At 35.2% G+C, this 18,302-nt stretch overlaps 3 protein-coding genes across 3 annotated transcripts; 2 read left to right on the top strand and 1 right to left on the bottom strand.

Annotated features, from left to right (window-relative positions):
- Positions 1 to 5,744: 5,744 nt before the first annotated feature.
- On the bottom strand, positions 5,745 to 10,031 carry LOC122134482. Its single transcript, XM_042775889.1, has 9 exons — positions 9,701 to 10,031; positions 9,063 to 9,205; positions 8,816 to 8,960; positions 8,579 to 8,622; positions 8,398 to 8,427; positions 8,239 to 8,292; positions 7,864 to 7,893; positions 6,528 to 6,566; positions 5,745 to 5,783 (listed from the first exon to the last, which is right to left on the bottom strand). Exons 1-9 carry the CDS (start codon positions 9,894 to 9,896, stop codon positions 5,745 to 5,747), a joined length of 720 nt encoding a protein of 239 aa, XP_042631823.1. The 5' UTR covers positions 9,897 to 10,031.
- An 8-nt stretch (positions 10,032 to 10,039) lies between these two features.
- LOC122148712 lies at positions 10,040 to 13,737 on the top strand. The gene is made up of 6 exons (XM_042775888.1): positions 10,040 to 10,214; positions 10,340 to 10,445; positions 11,164 to 11,212; positions 11,725 to 12,180; positions 12,688 to 12,870; positions 13,732 to 13,737. Exons 2-6 carry the CDS (start codon positions 10,345 to 10,347, stop codon positions 13,735 to 13,737), a joined length of 795 nt encoding a protein of 264 aa, XP_042631822.1. The 5' UTR covers positions 10,040 to 10,214; positions 10,340 to 10,344.
- Positions 13,738 to 15,082: 1,345 nt separating this feature from the next.
- LOC122148711 (carboxyl-terminal PDZ ligand of neuronal nitric oxide synthase protein-like) lies at positions 15,083 to 17,988 on the top strand. Its single transcript, XM_042775887.1, has 4 exons — positions 15,083 to 15,502; positions 15,827 to 15,898; positions 17,720 to 17,812; positions 17,953 to 17,988. Exons 1-4 carry the CDS (start codon positions 15,398 to 15,400, stop codon positions 17,986 to 17,988), a joined length of 306 nt encoding a protein of 101 aa, XP_042631821.1. The 5' UTR covers positions 15,083 to 15,397.
- Positions 17,989 to 18,302: the final 314 nt, after the last annotated feature.

Genomic DNA, 18,302 nt, shown 5'->3' with positions numbered 1-18,302 from the left:
GCAAATTTCTTCCTGCTCAGCTCCGCTCACATACTCTGGCTGATACAGTTACCGCCTCAAACAACTCAGGATGGGTGCCAGCAACTGTCTTTCCCATTGGTCCGTCGCACAGCACAAGGTCCCCCACCGCGCGGATTTTCTGCGGAGCCAGCTGGCCTTCCTTGTGACTTACAAGGAGGTGGATCTCCCTTGGCCTTGCCAGGTCACTGAGTGGAATGTCTGGGAAGAACTCTTGCAGTTTTTTGGCTGACACATGTCTTTGAATGTCTGCAATGCTGTCTAGGCCATAGCGAACCAGCTGGTGGGATCTGAGAGTGCCTCTTAAGGTGTTGACCGGAATTTTCAGGAGGTACCGCTTTGTCTTGACAAAGGCTTTCATGCCTCCTACACCATGGACTACAAGCGTGATGTCTTCACGTCTGAGATTGAGTCCGACCTGCTGCCTCATGGGTGATATAATTAGTATCGGAAGCTAGGTCGATAAGAGTCGCGACCTGTATGCACCTTTTATAAAGCCATTTTTTCCATAAACTGTGCATTATCTTTGAGTCAAATCTTACATTTAATCAGTGAATTAGAATAATAAGACATCTGGGCTGTTATTAAGCAACTGAAATCAGTATCAACAAAAATCCTCTTTTAAAATCCAGACATGAGCTGCACCTGAAGTGGCATTTAGAAGTATTTACATACTGTTTTAATGCAAAACATGTATACATTTAACCTGCAGTTACAATGGCATAAATAATCTGATATATTAAACCTAAAAATGTTGAAAATCTTGCTTATTTGAAATAATGATAAAAAAATTACCTTAAAATTAAAAATTACCCATATAAAAATACTTTTAAATGTGAAAATAAAACTGCCAGCAGGTGGCAGAAAATCATGTTAATAGTGAGTCATTGCGATTGAACGAATCATTTAAAAGGGTGATTCATTCAGAAAACAAAATGGCAACGCTTGTAAGTTTTTCTCAAAGAGCAAAACAGCGCTGTGGATTTGTTTGGAAATTCCTTTTTGTTGGCGAAATAGAGCATAAATAGGCGATATGGTGTCTAAAACGTAAGTCTCTTAATAAAAACTCTCTAGTTTATTTAACTGTTGTAAAAAAAAAAAAAAAAAAAAAATATTACATTTTGTATGTATATGGTCAATCATGCAGTAAAAGAGTGCAGTGTAAATGCGCAAGCGCACTAGATTAACGAACGATTGAGCTAAATAGCTCATTGTCCTGGTCACTTACTATAAACTATATCATGTATATGAACTAAACAGTAAACTAAACAATTTAATTTTACCTCAGTGTGTTTCTTCTGAGTTTAATGTGTGCCGTCACCCTCATTTGTTCTGAAGTCTCTCACGAAGAGACAAACAGACAAACAGAGTGAGCTCAGCCGCGAACTTGTATTCTGTATTCTGCCTAATTTACTGCAATTCTCTGATGACGTAGTATTTTACCGCAGGAAGAGAAAAATCTTCGGTCTGTTCCAATGATTTTGTAAACCGTCATTAGGTCATCAGACTTAATATATTAGCGGCATGTGACCAAAAATAGTTTAAGACCCATCGAATACGATTTTAAGTCATTTTTAGACTTTCAGGGCTTATTATATTAGGAAAAACGTTATTTAAGCACTTTTAAGACTTTTTAAGGACCGCGGACACCCTGCAAGCTTTTAGTCCTGCAGTATCAACTTTCCAGCTCAGTTTCTCCACACATCTTGCACACCTACTTTTCATCCTGTGAGTGCCTACTGATTTCCTTAATCACTACGGATCCCTTCCCACTGGTGACTAATTAGCTGTCTGCAGCTGGACGCCACACCCGCACCCAAAACACCCAGGCAGGAAAGGGTGTGGTCTGCAGCTCAGTCTCAACAGTATGTTTAAAAATAAAAAATATTATTTTGCCTTAAACGGATATGAAGGAGCTTGTTTGTGTCACAGAACAGACATGGCCGAGAAGTTTAGATGAAGTTAATGTATCTTTATAGGAAAAATATTTTCAGAGAAAGACCCTCGATCGTATTCAATTATTAAGATGGTTCGGGCAGATGCAACTCTGTGGGACCCATAGCATCTAGAGAATGTTTTTCACATGCTTGTATGTAATTCGAGAACTGAGCCCTTTACTGCCATTAGGCTATGTTATGCTTCATTTAAAAGTGTGTGTAAACACAAATGGTGTTTTCACATATGGGACTACCAAATTCTAGCCGTAAATTGTAATTTATTTGACTTTTGCTATGGTCGTGAAACCTTGGCACATATCTATACTATTTTCAGACAGAGCGAGGAAAAGACATTTTACAGGGCCTCTGTTAGGGCTGTTCAAAAATACCTCTATTTACCAAAGCAAAAAAAGTTTATTTTAAAAGCAAAAAAGCAAAAAAATGAGCACCTATACCATCTATAGTTTTATTAATTTCATAAGGTTAAAAAGATCTTTAATATCCATATCATCCTATCGTTTAAATATTTCCAAAAACCATATTGATATTCTTTATTTACAACAATATATTTAACTGACATAGATTCAGTTGCTTGGTCTTTGAGAACTTTTCCTTCTAGTGTGTTTTTTTACGTAGTGCCTTTCATTAACTGTAAGATCTCCTTTACACTGTTGTAATGAAAGTAACTTTTCGTTAAAGTTTATTGCTGTATTTTTACTGTATCTGCAATCCCTCTATTTATGTCGTATACTGTAAGAGGCATTATGACTAGCAAAAGGATTTCAATTTCCCAAGAGGAGGTTTTCGTAATAGTATTTGAATTGATCTCACTAGAGCCCCCTTTCACACTGCGATTCCGGCCAAATACACGGGAATGTAAAGGTGTCCCGGCATTTGTACCCGGGTCGCATAGATTTTGCACTTTCACACTGCCAATGATTACCCCGGAATATGTTGCGCGCGTTTCACCACAACCCGTAAAGGTCGTAAAGATCATCGTGATATCAGGGTATGACATGTAATGTACGAGTCGGAAAATGCTAGGCACGTTAAACTTTCACTGAAGCTGGCGAAATGATCTCAGCTTCAGCGTGGGAAAGTGAGGAGGAATAACTAAACTGATCTCTGCTTCATTACAGTTTGAACATATTTTTTCGTTGCGAATGCTGATCTGCCTTTACAACATGCTTAAAAGAGTCGCGCGATAACGTGCGTCCTCACTACGACACGGCATTAGATCTGGCTTTTGTTCACACAGCGCGGCTAGTCCGGCGACTGAACCCGGCAATGTCTTACTTGTTCCCCGACCTAAGAGGTTCAATCCCGGAATTAATCCTGGGATGTGTTTGCGCATCACACAGAAGTCAACCGGCAGAAAAGTTCCGGCAAATTTTCCGGGTCACAACGTGCAGTGTGGAAAGGGGCCTTAATGTCTCTAGGCAGTGAAGTTAATTTTTGTTGTTCCATACGGTAAGAAAATAGAGTTTTAAATATAGTTTCAAAATATATTTCAAAATATACAAAAAATGGCCAAAAAATATATTTCCTAAAATATATTTCAGAAATATAGTTACATAAATATATTTTCTACAAAATACATTTTGGGCCATTTTTATATATATACATGATATATATATATAATATATATATATACACAACATAGAATATATATTAGATATATATATATATATATATCTACATATCAATATATATATATAAATATACTAATTTTATAATAATATCTATTTCACCCGTCCAAGAAAATACATTCACAGTGTGTAACATTTGAATAAAATCTTTATTTTCTGTCTAAAATGTGAACATATAACACACCTGAATAAAGATCAAGTAAGGAACATGCTATAAATTAAAAAACAACAACAAAAAAACAATAACAAAATTAGCCTTTTTTTTTCAAGCAGTCTCAGTTCCCCCAGCTTGGAATTCACTGCAATACCCAAAGCTCCTCTGGACACATGGGGAAACCTCTTCTAGACTGCCACATTGGTAAGAGACAAAAATCACTGATATATTTTAGGGTTAGTTCATGCACCCCAAAATGAAAATTCTGTCATTACTCACGCTCATGTTGTTCTAACCCTGTTAAGACTCTCGTTCATCTTCTAAACACAACTGAAGATATTTTAATAACATCTGAGAGATTTCTGTCCCTCCATTGCCGCGTATTTTTGCCACTGCCTATGTTAATGACGGCCAGGTGTCCAACTGGCGCAGGTAAAGCAGAGCCAGCGTTTTCAATTAACTTTCTATGGAGCAAGAAGTGAGCAAGAAGTGTCAAACTTCCATAGGATGAATTGAAAATGTAACTTGATTTGATTTTTTTTTTGGGTCACAGATGCTGACATGGCATTAAATATAAAACTATACTGACACTGATCATTATAAAGCGATCGTGTCTCTTCAGAAAAATTGACTAATCGCTCAATTGACCGTTTGATTACAGAACCCGCCCCCCTTAAAGTTACGGTTGATATGTCCGACAAGCCACACCGCTCTCACACCCCACCATGTTCTCACGCAGTGATTATGATTGGTCAGATCACCTGTCAATCAACTGCCTGCAAAGGGTCAATTAGCATTTACGTTTCTCCTTATGAAACTTTTTGAAGCATCAAAGTGGTAGTTAAGTAGTTGTCAAAGGAGGGACAGAAAACATCTCAGATTTTATATCAAAAAGATATTAATTTCTGCTACGAAGATGAACGAAAATCTTACAGGTTTGGAATGACATGAGGTGGGTGAGTAAATTACAATTTTCTTTAACTGAAATTTTTCTAGTAAATTTTCCTTTCACCAAACTCTGCGTTCGAAATCAAATACTTCTCTACTATATAGTATATGAAAAACAATACGCAAACAGAGTAGCATGTCCAAATTCATAGTATTTAAAAAAAAAAATAGTAGGCAAAAATTATCCTGATGACCTACTACTTTTGCAAAGATTCTGAAGTGTACATATCATGGACACTTTACAATCCCATGGGGCTACGGGAGAGGATTAGTGAATGGCAGTAAAGCGGCGTAAATGACACCACTAAATCAACCATGTTGTTACTGTCATGTGACTTACCAATGTCCGAAATTCATTCATATAGAACGTACTTTTTTAACGGTTGTAAAGTAAATTTAAATACAAATCTACTCAAACATTTCAGACACACTGCAAGTCTGATTTACCAAATATGGCTCCCATGGTTTTCCTGTCAAGGGCATGTCTTCTCTCTGCACTACCATCAGTTTTACTCTTTCCCCCTACAAAAGACAATACATGATACACAAACATTTGAATAGGGTACAGAGGGCATGCACAATTGTCTTCTGACTAGTTATAGATTTCCAAATATTTTTGTTCACCTCAACATTTGGAAGTAAAGAAAAATAACTGGGTTTGAAAGATATTTGTATGGGTATGTGTTAGACTACTTTTTTAGACTACTCAGATTAATATCTAAGAATTTGACTTGGCCTTTGAAATTGTTTACCTTTCAAATTGCTGTGGATCAGAACTTCTAGTGGGAAGGCGGCCATTAAAAGAACACGCACCATTGAAGTGGCTGTTTGGGCCTGCAGGGCAGAAGTCCATTGATGCTTTAGGATTTTTATGCCCGTGCCATGTGCTAACTCACCTGTGGTTGTGATCACATAAAAAGAGATTTATAATATACATTATTTTCAAATCAAATCTTTAAAAACTTGTTTAAGTTTTTATTTAGCCATTTCACCCATTGCAGAAATGCATAACAAATCTGTATGTACAGACCTAAATCCTCAGCAAAAAGTACTTACATAATTAGCATCACTGGAACACTAAAAAAATAAAAATAAAATTAAAACAAAATGAAAGTCAACAATGTTATTACAGACAGACTGTTGCTGGTAAACTCTAAAGGAAAGGTGGAAGAGTTTACCTACAAACCTTTACATACTTTATTAAAGGAACACTCCACCATTTTTTCATATTAAACTATGTTATTCCCTTAACTAAGACGAGTTGATACACACCTCTCTCGTCTCAGTGCATGCACTCAATCGCTCTGGCGCGTGGAGACACTTTGATAGCACTTAACTTAGCCCAGTTCATTCATTAGGGACCAGACAGAGATGAAGTTAGAAGCGACCAAACACCTCCACGTTTCTCTATTTAAATACAGTTACACAAGTTACACGACCAAGTATGGTGACACAAAACAAAACGTGGCGCTTTTCTAAGCAGGTAAAAAGGATAACTATAATGTATGGCGGAATAGCACTGGGAGCACTTCGACTCGGCGAAAAGAAAAAAGTCACGTTGGTTCTAATGACAGAAGTGAGAGGGGAGGGGGAGAAGATTTTTCAGGAGTGATAATATTACTGCGCCGAGTCGAAGTGCTCCCAGTGCTATTCCGCCATACATTATAGTTATCCTTTTTTACCCTCTTAGAAAAGCGCCACGTTTTATTTTGTGTCACCATACTTGGTCAAAAAACGGTGGAGTGTTCCTTTAAGAATTAACAAAGCAATGACTCGTAACTACACCATGTATTTTGGCAAGGCAAAAAACAAAATACTTACTTTAGCAGACAGAGAAGCATTGGATGGAGCCTTCGGCACCTGTAAAAGCAGAATACTCATTAAAAACAATACACAACACTGAGCCTCATAAAATCTTTTTACAAGTACCCAAATATCACAATGTTGCACAACTATCAAAACATTACTCCTTGTAAGACTTGTGACTCATATTTTGATGGAGGTATATACGGGACGGGTATATAGATATATATGGATATATATATTTGGTGTACGCAAGTGAATAGGTACAAAGTTTACATGTTCTGAAAAGACAGAAAAAACTTAATTGTAAGTTTCCAGTAGTTCCAGTAAGACTCCAGTAGTTTAATAAATGTCTTCTGAAGCAATCTAGTGGATTTTGGGTGAGAACAGACCAAAGCATTCCTCCAAAATATACCTCTACTATAAATCTTGACACAAGCAATCAACTTCATGATCATGATTAATTCAATTACTCCATCTAGTGCTCTGTGCATGTGTTAAAGGGGTAGTTCACCCAAACATGAAATTTCTGTCAGTAATTACTCACCCTCATGTCGTTCCAAAACCCGTAAGACTTTCACTCTTCGATCATCTTCTGAACACAAATTAAGATATATTTTTGATGAAATTCGAGAGCTTTCTGACCCCTCCATAGACATCATACATCATCATAACTACTTTCAAGGCCAAAGACATTGTTAAAATAGTCCATGTGACTCCAGTGGTTTAACCTTAAATGTTATGAAGCGACGAGAATACTTTTTGTGCATAAAAAAAATAACAGCTTCAGAGACTGAATACGGAAGAGAATAAATTGTAAGAACTGAATAAAGACTCTTTTTTTTTTTGTGAACAAAATTTATGCTCGAACCACTGGAGTCACATGGAATATTTTAACAATGTCTTTACTACTTGTCTGGGCCTTGGAAAGTGGTAATGATTTTTCTATCTATGTGGGGTCAGAAATCTCTAAGATTTCATCTAAAATATCTTAATTTGTGTTCCGAAGAAGAACTTAGGTCTTACGGGTTTGGAACAACATGAGGGTGAGAAATTTATGCCAGAAATTTAATTTTTGTGTGGTCTGTAATTTTTAACACTATGTTAATGACTATATATGCATATAGTCACCATATCTCCATCATAACATATGCTGAGGGAAAAAAGTCACACAAACATGAGTAAACACAAAAGGTGAGTAAATTATGAGATATATCAATTTTAGGTGAACTATTGTTTATCTAGCACAGTCATGTTCAAATCACTAAGATGCTATGAATAATGTTCCTGACTTGACAAGTATATTTGAATGTAAAAAATAAAATAAAGACAATAGTTAAAATGCATAACTTACATCAAGGACATCTGCATTTGATTCCACAGGCTAAAAATGAATATGGTAAATGGATATGTTAGCAATAGTACTGGACAATTGTTTACAATATAAGTTTATCTACTGATCTAAAGATGTAACTGTGGCTCTTGTAGCAGGATAATTATACCACAAAATGCAGAGATTTAATATACAGTATAGTAGTTTGCATGTAGCTGTGGTATGAAGTACAACTTGTTCTGTTGTAATTTTCTCACAATTATTTTAATTAATTTCATGGTTTATTATAAATGTAAAAAAAATCTATTAGAAAAGTCAATATTTCAATAGTTGTGCTTAGTATGTGACATAATAGCATGTGGCATAGACATTACATAAAAAGCAGCTAATACTTACTTTAGGAGCATGTGAGAGGGGAACATGAGATGGAGTCTTTGACATCATGAACATCTGCAACAGATTCCACAAGCTATTGTAAACTGCACCAAAAAACAACAACACAACAACAATAATGATAATGATAAACAAATTATTTAATTAGATTTTAAATCTTACGTCAGGGGCATCTGCATTTGATTTCATGGGCTGAAATAAGTAGGCAGAAATATTACTACCGAGCAAGCAAAAAAACTCCAAAGGTCTTAAAATGTTTTAAAAGGCAAGGAAATGTGGAGCATTGTCATTAGTAAAATAAATTAAGGCATAACTGTTACATCATGTAAAAAATTATTCTAACCTCCTGAAGTAAGTGCTCTGTAGCCAGAAGGAGAGGTGGGATTTCTGTGAAACGTAAAATTAAACTATATTAAATTAAATTAAATTAAATTAAATTAAATTAAATAAATTAAATTAAATATATATATATATATATATATATATATATATATATATATATATATATATATATATATATAATAAAGAGTTCTATCAAGTATTTCATTTTAAATATATATAGTAACATTACAGTACTTACTTTTAAGTATTTCATTTTTCAGCCTCTCATTTTCTTTATTTAGATTCATGTTCTCTTCTCTCAGCTGATTTATCACACGCTGTAGATGTTCAATTTTTCTTTCATTCCACAACTTTAGATCATTTGGTAGGTCTGTGAGCTGTCCCTTAAACACACATCATTGACTGTAAACAAGTACATTTATATGTATTCATAAATATGTTATATATAACATATATAAATATATTCACATATGGGAAACACTAACCTTTTTCTTAGCTGCTGGTTCCTCTCTCACATCTGCGGCCTCTAGGAGTTTCATTGAAGGTTTACTCTTTCTCTTAAGAGTGTCTGGCTTGGGTAGCTGTTCTTCAAGCTCCTTAAGTTTTATTTGTAACGTTCTCTCCCTTTCTGAAGAGATAGAATAATGCTGATCAAGTCACAACACGGTCCTGATGATTTTAATTATATATATATATATATATATATATATATATATATATATATATATATATATATATATATATATCTATATATATATATATATATATATTTTTTTTTTTTTTTTTTTTTTTTTTAATGAATATTTTACTGACGTCTTGTTATAAGTGTATCCAGAATATTAAAGGATGACATAAGAGTATATTAAAGACATCGTTAAAATAGTCCAAGTGAGCCACTGTAGTCACTTGGACTATATTAACGATGACTTTAAATAACTATTCTGGGCCAGCAAGTTTCAATCCCTTATGGAGTGAGTGAGACAGCTCTCAGATTTCATCAAAAAATCATCTTAATTTGTGTTCCGAAGATGAACAAAAGTTTTACGGGTCTTGTCAAAGCTCTATGAATGCAAAAACACGTTTATTTTAAAAACTGGGGACATTATCGAATAGGTAACGTTACCTGCTATCTTGATGATGGAGGCCTCAAAAACCGGCCAACCGCCTTTCGGCTTTTTGACGCCTTGGTGCCACTCCACAAAGTAAACGTCATTTTCTTCTAGACCCGCTGAGTATTCATCCTCATCAAATCCTCTAATATGTGCAGTTGGAAGAATTGAGAATTTTTCATCCTCCACCCACTTAATTAATGCGAACATAATCGGCTTGTTTCTTCCCGTCTCCAATCCTCGGTGCAGTCACGTAATTCGCGCCTCAGGCAACGTTTTTTTTTTTCCCCTTAATGACGTCATCAAACTGCTTTTTTAATTAACTAAATTGTTGACATTTGTAATGTATTTGCACTTACATTAAAACATTTTAGGATTCTTTTAAATATTTTTTTTTACCTTTAAAATCTAATTATGCAGTTTTATTATATCATCAAGGCATTGCGCCATGCAGACAGTGCGCGGCTGCGCGCATTGACGGATGGATTTCAGACGATGCATTTTTTTTATTCTCTGGAAGACTACTTGGTAAGCATGTCACAATACATAACATTCTATCTTTATTACAAATGTTTAACGTTAACCCTTTGGGTTTTACGATTAATCCTCAATGTTGTTCTTAATTTCATCAATATGTCACATATGATTTACAGACACAATGAGCGAGCCTCTACACAGGATTTCGTATAAACGGTATCTAACTGATGCTGAAGAGGAAATTCCTCCAAGAACCATACGAAGATGGGCCCTAAAAAAAAGGTGTGTGGATAAAATTTCTCCCACTGCTAGGTCGATTAACACCAACCAAAACGCCATTAAAATTTTCCTCAATCAGCCGTTCTGGCGGGTGTACTTTTGTTTCTAATGCTTATGGTGCGAACAAGTTAGTCACCAATAATTTATAGTCGGGTTTCTTTTGATTCTACAGAGCATAACGTGTACACCCCATAAACTAAAAAAAGATAAAGGTGTACCCCGGCTCCCGTATTACCGGTAATCACGTGAAGTTGCCTCTTTTGATCAGGGGATTTAGGCCCTGTCCCAAATGACACACCTAGCACTCGCGATCTTACTAGGAGTTTACACTTTCATGATTTATAGCGCGAGTATGTCCGATTTTCTCTGCATGTTCTTGAATCAGTATAATATAATATTAGGTGTATAATAGTTGTGGTGTGAAATTTATTCTTAGAATGATTCTTAAAGCATATATATTTTATATGTATCGCTATAGTTATCATTTTATGAGTGACTCTTTTTAGTAATTCAGTTTTATGAATCAGTTGGAGATGACTAACTGAATTCAAAAACAGAAACTATGATGTTACTATCAAGCAAGTAATTATTAAAAAAAGTTACAGCTTGGCACTTTTTGCTAAGTTTTGGAGGCATTAATGGCAGTAAACTTAGAAATTTTATAAAAGCAGTAAGCACTTACATTTTATTCATTACTGTATATGTTTTTTTCTTTTTTCAGAATTAAGGTAGCAGAAGACCTTGAGAATGTTATCAAGGAATGTCATAAGGTATGGTTCTGGTAATTTTCACAGTTTACAATTGATACATCCCTTTAATTAATTAATTAAAGGTATGGTTCACCAAAAAATGCAAATTTACTCACCCTCATGTTGTTCTAAACCTGTAGTTTCCTTGTTCTGTTGAACACAAAATAAGATATTTTAAAGAATGTCGGGTAACAAAACAGTTTCTGTTCTCTGTTGACTTGCACTGTATTTTTTGTTTTATAGAATTTATACTATGGAAGTCAATGGGGTCCATTAACTGTTTGGTTACCTGCATTCTTCAAAATAGCCTTACTGTATTTTGTGTTCAACAGGGAAGAAAATCTTACAGGTTTAGAACAACTTGAGGGTGAGTAAAGGATTACAGAACTTTCACTATCCTTTTTAATTAATTGCTCCTTTATAACAAGTAACTTATCTTATTTTTCTGTTTTCAAGGTGTGTTATCTCTTCAAAGAGTATTAATGTGATGTTAACAGGACCCATAATTCTCTTTTTTTTTTTTTTTTTTTTAGCCATTCCCAGACACCATCCCAGAAGACATCCAGCTAACTACTCCTGATGAAGAGTGCACTTCCAGTCCTGTTCAGATAGAGGATCCAGCGGATTCAGGTCAAACAAAAGATCAAACCCAGCTACTACTTCTGGCACTTAAGCTCAAACACAGTTTGACCAATGACTGTCTTGAGGATATTATGAGAATCCTAAATGTTGTTGGTGGTAATGATTCGGTATGCAGGACAAAATACTCCTTTTACAAAGCTTTCGATTATACCAAAGACATTATGAGAATCTGTTATTTGTGTGACCAGTGCAATGACATAATGTCAGCTGAAATGGACCATGTTCATTGTGTTCAATGCAACATTACTCATGACAAAGCCAGCAGGTTCACCAATAATTTTTTCATATACCTCTCCTTGGAAGATCAGATAAAACTTTTGAAAATTCCAGGAATTGCAGACGAATTGGTAAAAAAGAAAAAAGAAACATCAACATCTCTCAGTGATATTTGTGATGGTTTTTTGTATCAGAAAGCTTTAAGTGGTTCAGATACGCCCCTTTCAACCCTTACCTTGACATTTAGCTGTGATGGTGTGCCAGTTTTTAAAAAGTCCCCTTGTAGTATTTGGCCTCTTTTATGTACCATTAATGAGTTGCCGTTGAAAATGAGACAGGATAATGTACTCCTTTGTGGACTGTGGTTTGGGGATAAGAAGCCTCATATGAGAACATTCTTAAATCCTTTTGTAGAGGAATGTGTAAAACTAAGGGACAGTGGTTTCACATTGGAAAAGGACAAAGGTGTTTCTATCAATACAAAAGTAATCCCTCTAGTTCTGATGAGTGACTCAGTTGCCAGACCTTTAATACAGAATGTCAAACAGTTCAATGGTGAATATGGCTGCTCCTATTGCCTTCACAAAGGAAAATGGATTGAAAAGGGCAGAGGATCTACTTGTGTATATCCTTTTCAGAAAGACCTCCAGCTTCGCAGTCAGGAACAGACAAATGAATTTGTAGAAGCTGCGTTAGAGTCTGGACAGCCTGTTATGGGTGTCAAAGGACCAAGTGCATTGTGTCGCCTTCCCAGTTTTGATGTCATTGAAGGGTCTGTGCCAGACTACATGCATTCAGTACTTCTGGGTGTTGCAAGAACTGTAACAGGGCTGTGGTTAAACAGTGAAAACCATGAAAAGCACTGGTATATAGGTAGGTCTACAAAATTGATAGACGAGTTGCTTTTAAAGATTAAACCACCATGTAATGTACCTCGTGTGCCAAGGTCAGTCACATTGAGGAAATTCTGGAAAGCCCACGAGTGGTACATGTGGCTCTTTTATTATAGCTTGCCTGTACTAAAAGGTGTCTTGCCAGAACCACTACTGAATCACTGGTCCAAACTAGTTAAGGGTGTATCACTTCTGTTGGGTGAAAATATAACCAGAGACCAGATTACTGAGTCTGAGGCACTTTTAACAGATTTTGTGAAGGACATGGAGGTATACTATGGGGAAGCCAATATGTCTTATAATGTCCATCTTTGCCTCCATTTACCAAGAAGTGTAGTTAACTGGGGGCCTTTGTGGGCTCACTCTGCCTTTGTATTTGAGTCTTATAATGCTATACTACTTGACATGATCAAAAGCACTCAAGGTGTTGCACTGCAGATTGTCAAAACCTTTTGGTTACAAAAGGCTTTACCTTTTTATGGTCAGACTATCCTTAAACATGCCTCAAATGAATGCAAGGAGATCTTTGAAACTCTGACAAGACCAAAACAGTTGAAACATGTAAACCCGCACATGTGATGTCACTGCACTCGATCGTCCTAAAGTGCGATTACTTAGGAGAGATGACTGTATGGCACTGAGTCGTTATGGGATACAAAAAGGCAGGGTAAAGTACTTTCAACGAATCATTACAAATGGCGAGGTGTTTCACTCAGAAGATTACAGCCGTGTATCTAAACGCAATTCCTTCACTGTTGTGTTAAATGACGAAGCTCAAAACTTTTTTAGGATTAAAAGATTCTTGATTTGTCAAAATGAAAATGAGGAGAGGTGTTATGCCATTGGCAGATTCTATGAACAAGCAAAGCATAGTCTCTGTGCCTCAAATCCAAGTTACTTTGAACCAGTGTCAAAACTTCTTGGACATCTTACAGCTATTCCTGCTTCAGCTATCAAATGCAAATGTCTGATCATTCACACTGAAAAACTCAAAGTTGATTACATTTTTAGAAATATTAATCAGTCTGAATTCCTTAAATGAGACGTCAAATGAAACTAAGAGTGGCCTAAGTTGTTTTATTCAATTTGACCTTTAGTGTCAGTGTACAAAGTTTTTTGGTACATTACTACATTACTAAAGCAATGCGAAATTTTATACAATGTGGTATATTTTTGCAAAGTGATTTTGAAGCAATTTGTATTAAATAATTGTAACTTTTTTCAGTTTATTTTGTTATGGTTATGTTTTATAACACTAACATGTCTTCATTATCATTGAAAAAAACATGTGATTGAATATTTAATATTTAATGGCAAAAAAATCAAATGTACATTACATTAGCAGTATTATATATTGTGCATTGTTTTTTGCTGTTTATTTTAAACAAAAAATTATACTGCTGATGATTTTAATACTGTGTGTGTTACCATTAATGTGTGTTATATTCTATCCCTTATAATGAATTAATGTCAACAAATTAAAGTGTACATAGCAATTTTGTATTGTGTGCATCGTGCTAGTTCTGGTTCCTTTTCAAAACATCAACTCATACAGTGAACCTACTGCCACTTAATGCCTTATCATCAAATGTCCTCATGTATATCCTGCCAGTTAGTCAAAGTCAACTGTACTACATTAGTAGTGAGGTATTCTGCAATGTGACAAGCAAATAAATAAACTTGACTTATCTAATTCTTTTCTAAACATTTGGCTCTTGTTTTATTTGTAGCCAATTATTTGTTTATGTTGTACATACTAATCAGGCCTATTCTGTTACTTTACTGTAAACTATTTTAGAATGCAAAAAAAAAAAAAAAAAATCCATTATTTAAAAATCCCATTTTAAATAATGGATACTTTTGCTCTCCATCCACATTCTACTGTAAGGTTGAAAATGTATTTTCTTGACCCTGAAATACATTTTTAAATATATTTTGGTAAATGAAGGGTGAAATTAAATATATTTTCGATTTCAAAAATATATTTTATTGAACTTCACAGTTACAACATATATTTAGCATATATTTAAAATATATTTTGGCCAAAATAAATGTATTTTTTTACCGTATGGGCTTCCTATGGGAAATGTTTGCCTCATGAACATTAATCAGGTCGCGCTAGTATTGCTTGATAAATTAACGTTAGGGAGAGTCTGCGCCAACGGGGACAGGTGGGATATTCATCATCATGCTGGAAATCCAGACTTTGCGTGCTAACAGTCATCGTACATCTTCTGAACCGTCTGCTCGGCTATGAAACAAACACTGAGGTCATATTTACTCTAAATGATGCTGGATCCCTCCGCGGAGGAGAATCATTGCCTTTGCCTTTGGACATTTACAGGATCGCAGTCATCTTTCTGTGAGAAATCCCTCAGAATTCAGTGCAGCCAGGAGGCTTTAGCATGTTTTGAGTAAATAAAGGTATCGAACGATATTTTCATACAATAAAACGATGCTGGACAAGAGTAAATATAATCTGGTAGACGACTCAGTGGATCAGAGGATTCCTGCTGATAATGATGGGCAGTTCCAGCAAGGACTCACATTCGAGGTGAAGGTAAATATTAGAAAACATGCCCTTTTTTATTATGGCTCACACTTCATTAGTGTACCTGTTACCAAATCTTTGCATTATGAGTACTAAATATGCAAGTTAATTCATGTAATTATCATGTTGAAGGGATTGTAACAACCCACTTTCATTGTAATTACTTTATTAATGTGTAATATTTACATGGACACTACTGTAATACAAGGTTTCCACATTAGCTGTAGGCTGCTTCACCTGTTGCACTGGCATGAGTGCAAATCACTGACTTTTTTTCCCAGAATATATACTACAGTTCATCTTCTGTTACTTGTTTAACCTCTTCTGTCACAGTTCATTGGGAGCCTGGATATCGTGCGACCCAAAAGCAGAATTGAAATATTGGCTGCTATGAGACGAATACGGGTAAGGGTTCCTGAATTTGACAAGAAGTATAGGGAAATCTTCATAAAAGGATGCAGACAGTTTGAACCTTTTTGAAAGAATGATGAATGAATAGCATATCTTGCACACAAATGACGGATTTCACAAGTACTGCAATGATTGCTATTACTGGTCATTAATTTACAATTTAAATATACAGTATTAATATATAGCATCATGCATTATATTACTATATATTAATGCTTATATAGCATTATATAGTATAAAAAGAAGAGGTTTTCCAAAGTGCTTGTCCATGTTTTGGGTCACACAAGTTATAATAATACATTTTCTAAAATGCTAATAATAATATTAAAGAAACAACAAAACAATAATCATCAACTGAAATAACTGAAAAAAATGTCAGAATGTCTTATTCTTTGTTCAGACTCAAGCTGCATAAACTCCAAAATGTTGTGTAAAATCAGATGTGATAATCTGAGAGTATGTTCAAAAGTTCACATGCTCAATGACATTTATTTTGATTTGGGACCTAGAAATAGTGCAAAATCTTAAATATTTCTTCTTCGTTTTGCAATATAACATGTCTTTGTAAACATGTAATAATTCCAACAGTTTTTCAAAGCTCTTAATGATTATGCATTTTGTTCTGTATAACTGGCCCTGGTAGGACAATTTATGGACTCACACTCTGAAAAATATGAAAAATCCCATTTCTTAGGTCAGGCAGGTGGTTCATGTTGGAAGTTGTTTATTCTAATAATGTAGTACCAGTGTAGAGACTGTTCGTTCATGTCTTCTCTTCTCAGGGGACCAGTATTTATGAGATTGCACCAGTGTGCTGGCAGCGGCAGTGCAGTTTAGCTTAATCGACTTTGCTCCATCAAAGAGAATATGTTTGTGCAATGTTTAGACTTATTTGCACAAGATTTCTCTTTAGGGAACGTTTCCTGTTGATAAATCAATTGATAAAGTCAGTAGTATATCATAGCGCTCAAGTTTTTTTTAAATATCACCCTCTGTTTTATGTATTTTGAGGAGAACTGAGAGCAGCCAGGTAACAAGCTTCTTAGAAAATAGCTTGCCTTAGTGCTCCATGTTAGCATTAATCAAAGCTTGGGATGAAGAGAGCTCTTTAACCCAGCCACTCTTCAGTATGCCTAGTGCGTCGTCCTTTAATCCGACCCCTGTGGATTTCCTGTTTATTTTCTAGTCTTTGATTATTTATGCAGTCTGCATCTAACGGAGCCTGCAAGTCTTCCAGAAGGAATAGCATCTTTATTGGTGATATCTTGATAAGTCTCTTATCAGTGCAAGTGCCGTTGCTCAAGTTTCCTAGACATTGATCATCTGTTTGATTTGAGATATACATGTTATAATCCACATTTTTCAAACAGAACCTGTAGCCTATAAATGTATTAATTGCTGTATCAATACAGAAGCACCCTTTCGATACATGTATAAACAAGGAGCACAGCCCTATTTAAAGACTTGTTCCATGTGCCCCTTTTATACTTTGAGCACCTGCCCCTCCAACAGTCTCTGCACGGCCCTGCTATATAGCATGTTTCATGTTCAGTAAATATAAACTCTGGTTGACTGTTAAAACAGAACATGACACTTGTTCGGGTCAAAAATTATTACCCGTATAAGCCTCAGTGTAAAACAAAAACAAAAACAAAAGACTAGTATATACAATATATATATATATTTTACATTTATTTTAATTTTTAATTTTTTATAAAGCTACTTAATGTAGATGTTACCATTCTTAGGTGTAAGGTTCATATCATGATTCATGTTTTAATTAATTCAATCCGCCATGTTTTGTATCATTTTCAGTATGAGTTTAAAATTAAGAACATCAAGAAGAAGAAAGTCAACCTTATTGTGTCAGTGGATGGTGTCAATGTGGTTTTGCGGAAGAAAAAAAAGGTGAGGTGTTTCTTTTTTTTTCTCCTCTTAATTTTATAATAAAAGTTATTTCTGAAGCTGCATATTTTGTATGATTTATTCTGTATATACAATTAATTACAAACATATTTCTTGACTAAACACGTGCTATAATATTTTAGAAATATGACTGTAGGGGCTTTTTGGGATTAGGATGAAGCCAAGGGACACTGGCCCAGGACCCCATTTTCAGGTAATTTATCCACCGCCTGTTTACATAGCGCTGATTAGCTTATTTTGCTCATTGACTGGAGTGACATGCGCCTGTGGGGTTTTGAGACCTTTTCATTTGCATGCACACATCACATCAAAATCATTTTTCTCCGTGAGCTGCAGCAATAAAAACAGAATGTCTTTTCGAAATCCACACTAGTAACCAGTCTCCAGTGCACAAATAGCACATGTTTAACAGTAACATCATTGTGTTGATAGTGTCAGTCCACTTCTAGGTTTATTGGTATTAACGGGGTAT

The sequence above is a fragment of the Cyprinus carpio genome, chromosome A19 (assembly GCF_018340385.1).
Source record: "Cyprinus carpio isolate SPL01 chromosome A19, ASM1834038v1, whole genome shotgun sequence".
Lineage (NCBI taxonomy): Eukaryota > Metazoa > Chordata > Actinopteri > Cypriniformes > Cyprinidae > Cyprinus > Cyprinus carpio.
The sequence above is the reverse complement of the archived record's forward strand: the minus strand, read 5'-3'. Positions and strand labels throughout refer to the sequence as shown.